The sequence below is a fragment of the Falco cherrug genome, chromosome 2, assembly GCF_023634085.1.
Source record: "Falco cherrug isolate bFalChe1 chromosome 2, bFalChe1.pri, whole genome shotgun sequence".
Lineage (NCBI taxonomy): Eukaryota > Metazoa > Chordata > Aves > Falconiformes > Falconidae > Falco > Falco cherrug.
The window spans coordinates 29856638-29870652 of record NC_073698.1 but is presented as its reverse complement, the minus strand read 5'-3'; the positions used below and the strand labels follow the sequence as shown (position 1 = coordinate 29870652).

General features: G+C 42.3%; 1 protein-coding gene across 2 annotated transcripts in view; it reads left to right on the top strand.

The window, feature by feature from the left end:
* The window catches only part of FAM124A (family with sequence similarity 124 member A), a 55945-nt gene extending 42334 nt beyond the window's left edge, over positions 1-13611 (top strand). For both annotated transcript variants that reach the window (XM_027815902.2, XM_055703194.1), the window contains exon 4: positions 9562-13611. In XM_027815902.2, the coding sequence (XP_027671703.1) occupies positions 9562-10350 (789 nt within the window). In that variant the 3' untranslated portion in view covers positions 10351-13611. The remainder of the gene's footprint in view (positions 1-9561) is intronic.
* The last annotated feature ends 404 nt before the right edge of the window (positions 13612-14015 follow it).

Below are 14015 nucleotides of genomic sequence, written 5' to 3'. Positions count from 1 at the left end.
TTCTGAGTTCAAAACAATTATAGTAGCTACCTTTTAAAGTAACAGGACTACCTTTTCACTTCTCACAGAGTTCTGCTATTAACAGTGTCATCACTGCCACAGCATTGGTCATAACTTTCACTTCTTCCCAGTTATATGAAACCACACAATGTCCTCCTAGTATTTTTCAGCCTGCACATCAGTGCTTAGTAATGATCCCAATATTTCTATTTGCTTCATATGGATACTGCAGCTTTTTACAGACTAAAATTATCAATTATACCCAAAATGGTAGATTAACATCCCTGTTAAATTACAGGCAGTTTAATGTCTGAAGTTTGAATATACCTCCATGGTTAGACTGATAAGATGTGACCTCTTTATTTTTCTTGGTGTGTTTACAAGGACTTGGATACTTGCCAGCCAGATTGATCCATGCTCTTAACCCATTTTACAAATGCAATTACCAAGGGGCTTAGATAAAGTCAGTGCAAGAGAAAAAGTTATTCATGGGCAGGATAAATCTGTTTAATGCCACAGAAACTATTTGTTCATTTGCAAGGAAGCCTTTCAAAATTATTCTGTCACAGTAGCTTTTCCACATTGGCACGTTAGCTCCAAGGGTGCAGCTATATACCAGCTGAGGCAAAGGGTAAGCTTCAGTTGGCTTTAGCAGGAGCAAGGCTTAAGGGCACGTTTGCATCCTGTGGGAAGACACCCAGACTGCTTCACCAGTGCTATGCCCAGAAGCAGGACCTCTGGGAAGCTCTTGTCAGTGCAGTGGGAAGAATATGTAAATAATGTAACTAAGAATATACCATATACCGGTATACCGAATATACTGCCAGTTTTATAGGTCACGTCCATATTCCTGGCAGCCTCTGGGTATAATCCGCACAGAGACAGCTGAAGTGCTAATGAACTTGCACTCCTGGCAGCGCAATGCGGGAAGCAGGAGAGGTTAATAACTATGAGACCAGCTTGGCCGTGTGTGTTTGGGAAGCACGGATAGTGAGCAGAGAGAAGAAGGTGCATAGATGGCTTCTTTAAGTTATGAGAATGTCTTTGGAGAGGGTAGGAAAGGCAACATAACATTTTGGCAGAATTTCCTAGCTGCTCTACGTGGGGGAGTGGGGGGACACAACATGCAGACATACCTGGGAGGAAGACAGGTGACAGTAAATGAGTAATCTCACCTAGGTAGTGGCTTGGTGTTTAAGCGTAAGACCTACTGCCATTTTACATGCCAAAGGGTGCCTCAGCTGCCCAGAAGGGGTGTCTTGGCAGATTAGTCTCAGGACCTACAGGAGGGCTGTGTCCTCCTGGAATGCCAGGCGGGCACCCTAGGAGATACCAGAATGGACCAAGCGTCTATGTTCGGGTACCTGATTCACCCTGTAATAACCAATTTCTTGCTGAAAGCCCTCCTCCTCCCCCATCTTCAGCACCAAGAAGCAAACAACATTGTCGGAAAGCCAAGACAAATAAAAATCCTGAGAAATGCATGGTTTGTTACCAGTCTATGCTAATCCTGCCTGAAACAAGGTAGCCAGATAGTAGTTGTAAGGCTTTTATGCCAGATATTGTGTTAATGAACCTATACAGTTTATGGGGTGGCTATTTTCTGTCTAGTGTTGCTATATAAACCATTGAAGTAACAGTGCAAATGTTAACTGATCACAGCTTTCTTTAGAGGGGGGTTTATAGCTGATTTACTGAGTTAATCGGCCAATGCTCTTCTTACCTATACCAGGCAACCATGACATTGAGTTCAGGAGTGGTATAATCATATTTAGGAAATATGGTTTATTACCTGAAGCCTTGGTTCTGAGAAAAGATTGCTTGTGGACCCAACCATTAAAAATTATGAACCTGTTGCTGTGCTACCTGCAAGCTCAGGTCTCTGCTGCCTTGGAGATTTCTCCCTCACTGGGTGTACAAAACAAGTACTCGAGATCTGCAGTCAGGCAGTAGTTACCCCCCTATTGGTTTTGTGAAGTCAGCTGCAGTTGTTTATGTACAAGGTCAGTATGTTACTGTTGAATACATCCTTGGAGTTGCCAGAAGTCAGCCTGGCGGTGCAGGTGTCTGCCAGCTGCATACATAAAGGCATTCTGTGCTGGGCATTTGCAGTGCAAAATGCCTGAAGATGGGAAGCAGCATGAGGGTTACATGCATGCATGGACAACAGCAAATATGTTATACAGCAAAAAGAATCAATATCTTATAGCTAAAACCTCTGTGTTTATTCAGTGTATTATATAATACGGGTGTCTGTGAGACTCGTGAACACATCTCTTTATGCCCTTTTATCTGAGGCCATGAGGAGGAGAAAAGGGCCTATATTTGCCTCAGCTTATTTAAAACATGTACGTTATCTGCATGAAAAAGTATGGTTGTAGTTGGACTTCACACTCAAGATAGCTGAACGCAGAAATCTGGAAGAGAGATTTTTCTATGATGCATAACTGACCCAATGGGTATTGGGGAGCAGAGACAGTGCCTTCTTACAGGGTGCTGGAGACCAGCTGCACCTGAAGCAAGGAGCTGGGAATGCAGAAAATACCCCGTCTTAGATATATGGGTAGCAAGGATGGGTGTTACTGAGCTGCTGAGTCAAAATAATTACAGGATCTGAGGTTAGGACAAAGTTTTTCCTTTTCCCCTTCCAGCCCCAACTCAGATGAAAAGAAACATTTTCTCTGCAGCATGAGGACTGGTTTGCCTTTCAAACTTATCTTGGCCAAGGAGAGTCAAATCTTGGAGGCTCAGGGTTCGCTTCTGTTTTTGCTGAGAGGTTTAGGACGCAGATCAGTGTGGTCATGGTCACTTCAGCTGACCCAGCAAATGCATCTGGATCTGCATTTCCTCTCGCCAGCACAAAGCAGTGTTCCTTCTCCTTCCCATAGTTTCCAGTTTGGGTACCTTGTTGGTCATCCAGTGTTCATATGATCTTGATAAAACATGTAAATAGTCCAGGAGCATTAATCTGCTACCATTTTAGGGGCCTTGGGCTTAGTGGGACCTCTGTCTGATGCCCCTGCCTGAAGCATACGGCAATTTAGTCTCCTGAAAATTGAAATGCTTTTGTCTGCCTAAAGTGTCAGCAGGCTCAGTAAAGAAATGGCTTAATGATTTGTAAAATGGTGAACACAAGGTCAGACTGGGTGATATAATGTACCCCTGTAGTCTTAAATGTAGTTAAATCATCTGGTCTCTGGTACTCAAAGCATTACTAACTGCAAATTCTGGGAAATAAAGGAAAGAAAGCACAGTCCCACTGCTACAGTCAAGTCACTACGGTTAAGTACAAATAGAAGAAAGATGAGCACGTAAACCAGGAAGCAGAGAAGGCAAAAAGGAAAGACAGAACAAGCAAAGAGAGGGCACTTTTGCAGGGAACAGTTTAGTCTGCAGGAAGGAAAATGGAGGTGAGAAAAGAGCTTCAAGCTTGCTTGAATTAATAATGCAGGTAGAGCAGATCTGAACATAAAAAGGAAGAAAGGCAAAGAAAAGCATCAAGTACAGGCAAGGATGTAGACGGGGAACCTTTACAAAAATTGCTTTTAGTTTCTGTTGAAACTGGTGAAAGGGAGACTTTTGGAGTAAAAATTGATTTGGTCAAGGAGGTGTCATAAGCTGATTTAATTAATCTGGAAGTCTAATACTAGCCTCCTGTTTTTAAAGATATTCTACTCTATTTTTCCTTTCATTTTAGTGCCATAGCTGTTTTGTTCTTCTTAGTGCTTCTAATTGGTTTGGGGGGGAACACAGCAAATCGGTCACTAACTCAGATAGGAGGAGATATTGTAGTTGTTCTTCTTCATTCTAAGGTACTTTGTCTTTTCTGTTAGTGCAGTTATGTTTCATGGCATAGTAAGATCCCTGATGACTCTATACACCATACAGCAAAAAGTCTTGAGAGTGAATATATTTAGTGTTACAAGGCACCCGCCTGTTCTAGTTTTGTGTACACAGTACATGCCACTTTTCAAATATGTTCAATTTTAAGTCAAATTTGTCCATTTTGCCTTTTGATATGCTGTCCTTCTGAAGACATTTTGCTTTTCAAGTAAGACTTATTATGATAATACTGAGGACTAACCTCTGCCGCTTTTTCATGTTTTGTTTTGTTTTGTTTTTTTTCCCTGGACCAATCCCACTGGTTTTAATACAATTAAACAAACACCGTTGCACTCCTATTGAGCACACCAGGCAAAATCTGGGCTCGAGATGGTGATGTCATTGCCATGCTGGCTGGGTTCTGACCTCAGCGGAGCCTTGCTGGCAGTGCTTAATACAGATAATGCGTAATGAGATCACTATCTGCTTTCTTAAAAAGATTACTTAAAATAGACTGCAGGAACACTGATGGATTTTTTGTGTCAGGTATAAGCAGCCCAAGTGAATTCAAAAGTGCATTTCTGCGAGGTTCACCCCAAGTTGTTTATGGCATTCCCAGATATTCATCATTAAATTCTTCTGCAGCCCATTGTAATACACAAAGACTCTAAATCCCTCCAGGCTTCACAAAGATCTGTGCAGAGATTATATATGAGCAGCAGATTAGCACCAGATGAAAAAATCTGTCCTGTTAGAGAGCTAATCTGTTCAGTCAATGGCCGGGTTTGTTGTGCATCTTTGTGGCGAGGTCTGACAAATCTCTTTCCCTGTATTTGGAATTTCAGTCATAATCAGCGTGTCAGTTTGGATCAAGTCTTTGTCCTCTCAGATGGCTGACCCACTCGCTGGCATCTCTGCTGTGCTTGGGCCTGATGCAGACAGCATGGCCGTACCAGGCAGGGCTCTGCCAGGCTGCAGCAAGCTAACAGGTGATGCAGAAAGCAAGCTGTGAGAAGGCTGAAAATAAGGACTTAAAAAAGAAAGGAATTCAGAAATTAAAGCAGATGCAACTGCTTCCAAAGCCAAGGGCAGTGTTGAGGAGGCGGGGGAAGGCTGTTCTGCAGAAAAGAGTAGCTGCATCTGCTTCACACTGTCCTCAAGGTACAAAAATAGGGTTTGCTGTTTTCAGCATCCCATGGCATGAAGGGCAGTGGAAGACTGGCGTCTCCTTGCTTGTCGTGGTTTCTCCTGCGAGCAATCACACCTGGAAATCCAGTTTGAACTTTGTGGGACTGTTAGGTGCTGTAAGGTTAAAACAAAGAGGCGCAATCACATGAACACACAGGCTGCATGCAGGTCTCCGTATGGCATGACAGGGGTGGTGCAAGGGAGCACAGTCAATGGCCTTGGAATGGGACTAGGAACTAGTTTTGCCTGAATTTTAATCCTGACTAAATCATGGAATCCTCTCTGTGATCTCTGACAAGTTACAGAATGTAGATATAGAAAAGTCTTATTAGTCCACATAATCCAGTTCTCTACAATATAGGATTAGTCTGTAATCTTTATTCACTAGTGTTTCATAAGATGGAGCTTGTGACGCTCTACCTGTAGCACAGTTGTGCAGTCCAGTATTCTCACAGTCAAGAAAGTCTTCGGATATGTTGCTTTAAGATGAAAGTATTAAAAAAAATCTCCTCCTATTATTTCCTCCTTTTGCCCATATCATGAAGAGCAGCATTGGAAAACAGGTCTTCTAAATCATAACACATCTGAAAAAAAGATTGAGGTCAACAATTCCTCCTGTAAACAGAGCTGTTCAGAAATGAGCTGTGTTAATGACATCTCTTGGCATGCCCTGCAGGCAGCCATCCTAAGGGCAGACTGTACTTGTCCCCTTCTCCTTGTTGATCCACCATTGCCTCCTGCCAGGTCAGCTGGGCTTCACCAGGAGCTGTGACCCAGTCGCAGAAATAACAGCAAATACCTTGTATAAAATGAAATGCTCTTATTTGTCCACAGAAACATGAAAATAGCTAGGAAAAAATGTTTAAAATAACAAACCCCTAAAAGTAATGCCTTACCTAAAGTAGATTTTTCTTGTTAGTGTAAGCATGTTCCAGTTACACCAGGTACTTAAAGCTGTTCAGCTGCACGGGCCAGGCTGCCCCCTCCAAGTGGTCCCACTTAGAAGGGCACGTCTCCTTTCCTTTGAGTTTCTACTTTTTTGTCTGTATTTCGGTTAGAAAGTTTTTATGTGAGAGCCCCAGCGTTTCTAGCAGGGATGTTTAATCCCACCCCATCCACTTACTCTGGTGTTGCCCTCCAGCCCATACCCTTGTGGGTGATACCTGGGGTAAGCATCCTTTTGAGTACTGGCAATTTGGTTGCAGCTGTAGTCATTGTCTACATCCTACATATGTCTACATATCTACAGTCCAAAACTAACACAAGCTGATTTAAACTGGAGAGTTTGTAAATATTGGAAGGAGCTCAAAACAGCTATTCTTGTGCCTGTGCTTTATTCCCAAAATGCTTAAGACTTTACCTGTATCAATAAATTAAACATGCCTGGGAACATTCCCAGGCGCTGAAATCCCTGGTGTGGAGTGGCCTGTGCTTGCAGGCCAGGCAGGATCCAGCCGATACCTGCAATTACACAACTGAAACAGACACAGTGACTCTCACTAATGGTGACCTGAGAGACCAAATTAAATTACTTTTTCTTTGGAACATGTGTCAAAAGTTATGTCAACAAATAAGTATAACAAATTATTACCGTCATCTAAATGCATGAAACTTCTACTAGTGTGCGAAATAGCTCCTCTATACACCAAAGAAAAATTAACACATGGGAGTTATCTCTGCAGGATTAGGTTCAGCTCCAGATTGTACGTACCTAAAACAGACATCTAACTGCAAGTATTTTTGTGTGAGCTACAGCCTGTGTTCTCACTGTAGTCGATGGGTATGTACTCAGTGCAGCCCAAGGACCTAGAAAGCAATTCAGCTAACGAGACACAGGAATTTTCTGCAGGGAAAGCCGCATGGCTCTCTATACTCCATGAGCTGTATTAACTAGGCAATTAAATCCTACCTGTGATGTCTGAGGGCTCTGTCTTATATGCGTATAGACAGATGGTGTGGGCTGTGCAAGGTAAAGGCTAGGCTTTCATACTGCCCACAGAACTCTCCCTGGTGCAAGTGTCAGATCTGTTCCAAAAATCCTTGTTTCCAGGTGCATCTTTGTCCTAGTTGTTACCAGTGCTTGTGGGGCCAAAGACCTCCTTTCCTTTTCACAAGTAAGACCACTGCACTCGCTTGGATCCTTGGTTTCTTTGGATGCTTGATCTGCCAAATTATCAGTTAAGTCTACAAAAACACAAGAATACAGCATAAAACCAAGCTGTGGTCAGGCAGTTCGTGATTTTCCCCCTGAACAGTAGGAAAAGTGTTCTGGACTTCTGTTGACTCACCAGGCGTGGTGGTTGAGTCCATGTAGTGTAGCTGATATCGGAGCTACTGCAGAGAAAAAAAGAGTAACTTTGGTTAATGCAAACAAAATATAATGAGGAGTGTTTTCTTGGACAAACCCATCAAAAGAGTGCAGTGATTTGGTTGTGGACTTCCAGCGTGTCAGATTGTTATTGCTGGGTTTCCCAAAAAGGTCTTCAGTTAAGAAACAGATGGTATTTTCTTCATAGGCACAAGCCTTTTATCTTGCTGAGTAATTTTTTAAACAAATTAACTCACATGTTGCGTAAATAAAATAATGTTGTGTGTAGAGGTCTAAACTGATTTCTGGTTAATGTTTTGTTGACAACTTGACTCCTTTTATTTGATTCTCTCGTACTCATTTTCTTACCAGTTAATGAAACTGCTACACTACTGTGGTTAATTTCCCCATTACTTCATTTAATTCTTTATGGCATTAAGGAAAACAGCTTATTATATTATACAGAAATAGGTTGTGAATTAACATACCTCATTACGGATACATTTGTACCTATATTCATCTACAATGCCTAAGTGAACCCCTATGATCTAGCTGTCCTGTAAATCACCTCTAGCCATGCAGTCACAAATAAACAAACCATTTTTTGCAAATGTAAAAATCCTTTTTTGCCTATAAAATCACTGCAATAAAACCCAGAAGATGGTTATGACAGATCTGGGTCACTAAGACAATGTGACGTGCACTAGCAAGATGTTAGAAGCAGCAATGTATGGAGTTCTTTCAGAGACAGGGGATACAAAGGACCTCCTTGGCTGCCAGGTCTTATCCCTTTCTGTCATGTCATATAATCTCTTTGGTCAAATGATTGAGCTCCATCTCCATCCATTAGTCACCGCAGAAGACTCTTCTACTTCTGTTGTGATTAGAAACCTTTTATTAGCTTGTGGTTCAGGTTTTTTAATGGACAGTTAATCTTATGGTGGGTTTTTTTTCCTTGTGGCTGCATCATTTTCAGTTTGGTTTTATTCTTTTTCACATAGGCATGATTTGAGTCACGTGCAGCATGCTGGATGAGGCCTTAGCAGTGTTGTCCGCAATGCATTAATACTTTTTTAACTCGCTTGAGACTGCCCAGGGTCATGGTTGTCACAGCCTTGCCATTTTAGTAGCACATACTGGCCAAGATACCTAGTCCTTTCTTCTCTGTTGTTTCCAACTGGCAAGTCCCATAGCTAAGATCATTGTTTATTCTGAAGGCTATGATCTTGCACTTTGTCCCATTAGTCCCTGTCCCTTTTGGGACAGAAATCTAGCCTTTTGTATTATGCAAGAAACTACAGTAAGAATTTAAATTAAACTTTTAAAAATGCAAACCTCTGAAAGCCTTACTGAGATAAGTGGGATGATGAAAATCCTTGATTGCTCAAACACTAGGGCCTCAGTTCAGTTACCCACGCAACAGTGTCTAATCCCATAGGAAGGCCACCTGCCCTCCAGCTGCTTTTTGAGAAGGATGTTGGCTCCCCATTTGTCACAGCTGCTGTTCCTGTTCAAATGCTCGAGTATCTGGCAGGTAGGCAACTGAATCCTGCCGTGGGGCTGAGGTTCAGGTCCAGATTCAGATCGTAACCATCAGGTTAGGTCTTCAGTCTAGGTGTCTACAAGCGAATTAGATGTCTGTGCTTAAAGTCATTTGGAACCAGTTAATAGAGCAAGCGGGTTCCAGAGCATACTGCTCAGCTAACCAGAGATGAAAAAGAAAATGTGAAAGAGTTGAAAGAAGTAGTAAATTCCCACTGAGAAGACTAGAGAATGACGTTGCTTGCTAAAGGCATTTTGATGTTTCAGAGGAAAAAACCAAAAATATTTGCAACACACAGTAAGGAAGAAATGAGAAATAATAATGATGGCAGCATACATCTCCCATTTTTTCAGTTTTATTCTTTGGCTGTCCACTAAGGCAGTAACTCTGGAAGACAGAATATGAATGAATCTCAACAAGTCAATAGGAAGTGAGGATTCTGAGCTAGTGTAATTTAGCCCACAAGGCAGGGCTCCTTTACCATTTATTCTTGTTGTCTTCAAGGCTCCTTATGTAAATATTTGGGATTTTGGCAGGGCATGCTTTCTTTGTTATTGAAGTGAAACATTTGCTGCAAGCATACTGAATGAAGTCTGCTTCATAATTATTTGCAGTAACAACTCAGCAACAGAGGCTTACATTTGTAAGACTGCCAATTCTGTATTAATGTGATCTTCTTTCCTCCCTTTCCCGGCTGCAGCAAGCACGCAGTTGGTGTAGGAAGTCTGCAAAGCAGAACAAGCAACCATATCCATCTGTGTCAACATATTCCCGCTCCACCACTCTGCCAGCCTTTCTTCCTCAGAGCCACCGATCTGTTCCTGAGCAACCAAAAGAAATGGATCAAAACAAGGTACATCAGGCAAATGGCCTTGGTCATTATCTTGGTTTCTCCCAGCAGGACTTGAGACACAATGATCGAGGAGACTTCACACGCAGATCCAGCAGCGCCTCCAGCATTTCACGGTCGTTTCAACGAAGCAAGTCTCTGTTCTGCTTGCCCACAGTGAACTGCTCTTCAGCCTCAGAGACTTCTCATTTCAGTGAACCATCTCAGTTTTTTAATACTGGGTCACCTGCAACCAGGTTAAAAACATGGAGATGCAGCCCCAGGCTTAACATTGATGACTTGGAGGGTGCCCAGGAGACTGATGTAGACACGGGGATGAAGCTGTCCTTCTCAGACTTGTCTGTGGTCTCTGCGTATTCTGCCCTTAATGGATTTTGCAGTGACTTGGAAGCTTCTCTTCCCCCCCAGAAACAAACTGTTGGTAAGGCTAAACAGGCAGCCACCGGCGCGAGGCCTGTACCAGCCATGTGCAATACCTTTGAGTCAGTTGATGGTTCACTGCCTTCTCTTTCCGAATTCACATCAGCATCTCTCTCCAAGCAGCACAAACAGTCCTCGAGAGCAGCTCCTTGTTCTCTGGATGATCATGGTAGTGTTTGCCCAGCTTTACCAGTTAATGAAGAAGAGTTTTACATCTGAGGTTTCTCTGTCTTACACCTTCCAGGGCAAACATGTTCTCCTTGTGAATGACAGCAGTGGGCCCACTTTGAGTGTGCAGAAGGTTCCTCGCTGGGGAGAAGGTGATGCAGCAGAGCATGCTAAATATTTGAAGAGAACAGTCAGATCCCTCAGAAATGGGTGCCCCCAAATTATGTACAGTAAAGCGGTCTAGGTTTGCACCCGTTACCTTTGCACTGGAGAAGGTGACCAGCACAGAGACATTTCCACTGCAGCGCAAGGTGGATGGTTTCTATGACTGACCCTTGGACTGGTGGTGAAGGAAATTCTGGAAGAGGCACATAATAACCTGTTTTTCTTTGGCAGACAATGAAGAGTAATTTGTGACACTAAACTGCTTTAACTTTTCTGAGAAACACCCTTAACTCAGGAAAGATGGGAAGAGCAAGGGGTCTTCTTTCCCTTTCACAAGTTCCAAAGGCAGCTCTAAGCACAGCAGGTCCGGGTAGCATGGTTACAGTGAAGTCAACCAAGAATTTTCCTGTGAGGACACACGTGGTTCCTTGTAACCTCTGAGAGCTGGCAGTGGTGAGGTGGGGGAAAAGCTTCACTCCTTCCCCAGGGAAGAGGAGGCTCCACTGTATCTCTTACTCTGATAGTCCAGGATTCAGAAAGTGCCAAAAGGGAAACCTTACAGAACATTTTCAACCCGTTCCCTCAAAAAGCCCATCCTTTCCCATTGGAAAGAAGCCATCCAGGCTGCTGTCCAAACCACTTGTGTAGACAGTGGTAACCCAAGTAAACCATGTTTGCGACTTCTAACTCAGGCAATACAGGGCTTACCTTTTTGGAATACAAAACAAGGAAGATTACCCAGCATTTTTATATATTGCTACACCACTAGTTCCAAATGCATGGCAGCTCCCTATTTTTTAAGGGGTCATTATTTTTCTGTTAAAAATAAATAATGCAGAAACTTACTCTTCATATTTCCAGTGCAAGCATACTTCTTTCTGGGGAAAACACATTTCTTCTCAAATACCTCTCTCCAAAGGGAGAACAAGTCAAATTTTACCGGCTTTTCAAGCAATGTTTTTAAAAAATGCATACTCGATACCCTGTTTTGCTCCAACTAATTTGTTACTTTTTTAAAAAAAAAAAAGGTAAGAAGCTGATAGTACGACAGCCAAGTACCTTCACCAGATTTAAGTCATGTGAACAGGTTGCATCATGCATGTTCTGAAAAGTTACATTTTTGGCAGAGAAGTAGTACTGATTGCAGCTCTGATCTAGCCAGTGAGAAAATGACCATGTTAAAATGTGTATGTATAATGCTCAATGTAATCTATACACAGGTACAGATGCTGAAGACCTACCGTGATGGCATTGTGGTGGATGGAATAAAAATACATTTGTGGAGAAAAATGTTTGCTATATTATCAGGTAGTTTTAATCAGAAGAATTGCTGCTTTGAGGGGGGGGGGGGGAGGGGGGAGAGGGGAAGCACACAAAAAAAAAAGAAAAAGTACACACACACTCCAAATAAGAGTTATTATAAAAAGTGGATCAGCTTCCCTGGCCCATTTAAGTAAACGCACAGTTTATACAAACAATTCTGGGAGAAAGCCTGGGAAATTTGAGTATAGATTTATAGGGGAGGGGGGAGATTCCATTAAACCTGCACCCCCAAGCCAGAAGAGGCAAGAGGGATAGTCAAGAGTCAGGATGCTACTCCTCAAGGCTTTTTCCATTTGCCGTCATTTTCTCCACACAGGGAAAGAGGCATCCAGCTGAAGTCCGAGTCTGCTCTCTGTGAGATGCTATCATAGCACATACCAGAGGTAGACCTTTTCTTTTGTGCTAAACACCATGTATATATAAATAGGAAAATCTGTCCAAGCTCTGAGAGTGCAGGAGATTATCAGACTTCTCCTGCCCTCCAAAACTATTTAGGCTTACTGAAGTCTTGGGTAAACTGTTCTCTTAAGAAATGTCTGGGGCCAGAAATAGTGCCAATGAAGGATTTGTCATGGTGTGCATGTGTTTACCTGCTCTGTACTCCTTCAGAGTCCACACAGTCTTTGCTCTGACTTCTGTGGCCTTTATAGCAAACCCACTCTGAACGCAGTGGACCCGATTTATCCACAGCTGTGCTTTATGTTATTGTTTGCACACTGTCAAAATACATGTAAAACACTGTGAGGTCAGACCACCTTTTTTTTTCCATCAGCTTGCATTTCACCATACGAGCAGTGATGCCTAGGACAGTCAGGCTCCACAAGTTTAAACTTATGATTCGTTATATTCTGTCATATTTGTTGCAGTACAAAAATAAATGATGAAATAGCGTTGTATGTTTATGGGACAGCCATTGTATCAACACTAGCCATTTCCAGATATGACAACCAACAGGACAAATTTGGTTCAAATCTGTTAACAATTTTAGTATTCATTATTTGAAACAGGAAAAAAAAAGGGGGCCTTTTCACAATATTTTAATAACATAGATAACATTTGATCTGAACGTGAAATCAAAAACTGGTTTGAGCTGATGTGTCTGCCTGATCCTGGATTCATGCCGACATCCAGACTCCTGACAAGAGCTGACTGGGGCTTTTAACGAAGAGGAGGCTTTGAAATGTCTTTCCAGTTAGGATGTTCCTCTGCAAGAAAGGGGTTCAGCGCATCCGGGGTCCATCTCCCGATGTGGCAGGAGCCACTGGTACTGGAGCTCTGCAAACAAGCACAGGACAGCTCAGGTGCCAGTCGCGAGGCTCATGCGTGGCATTAACTGGCAGTTCCTTGAGCAGCTCAGCTCCAGATTTTACCACGTTAATCTTAATGGGCACAAAGCCAAACGACCTTCCGTGGATTCTGAACTTACGCTGTCTCCACTGGTTCTGTCTCCAAGTATTTCTGTTCTGTTTACTGATTCTTAACTAGAAATGAAAGATTCAAGTGTTTACATTGATGGTGCTTGTAACCAAATTCTGGAATATCTGAGTGTCCTACTGTCAGGAAAAAGAGATGGTAGTGTACAGAAAACTTTTTGTCTGTAATAAAGAAAGCCAGATTTTGTTTCACTGGAGGTAGGCTTCATTAATTAAGAAGGGGCTGATCTCTTCAGAGAGTTGAATATGCACAAGTGTCACGGCATTTACTTATTGTTTTGGTTAAATTATGAAAAATGTCATTTAAGAACTGCAGGTTTCCCCTGAACTTTCTCTCCTTCTTACCCCAGAATTCATTGCTTCTGTGAAATAAAATAGAGATGAAAAGTCAGTTGTGCTTAACCTTCTGCGTGTTCGTTTATGAAGTATTGCAAACTCACTGACTGGTTTAACTAGGCTTCAAAATGATGGCAGTGACACAAGCTCTCCTGCTCTTGGCAGTGTGTGTCAGTGGGATGATGACAAAATAAACATAGCAAAAATATTTTTATGTTGGACTCAGCTTTGCCTCTGCAGACCGGATCTTTTAATTCTCATTGTGGTGTTGTAAATCATTTGCTTCAGTAAAGCTGAATGATAAAGTAGGAACTGTGACACATATTGGTAATCTTGCAGGCTTAAATCCCATCTTGGTTTGTTTCATGTACGTTGGTCTTCATAATAGTCTTTCCCTCTTATTTCCATCAGTGTGTTGTGTTACCTATTAAACATTTCTTTATTCTTGATAGGACATGT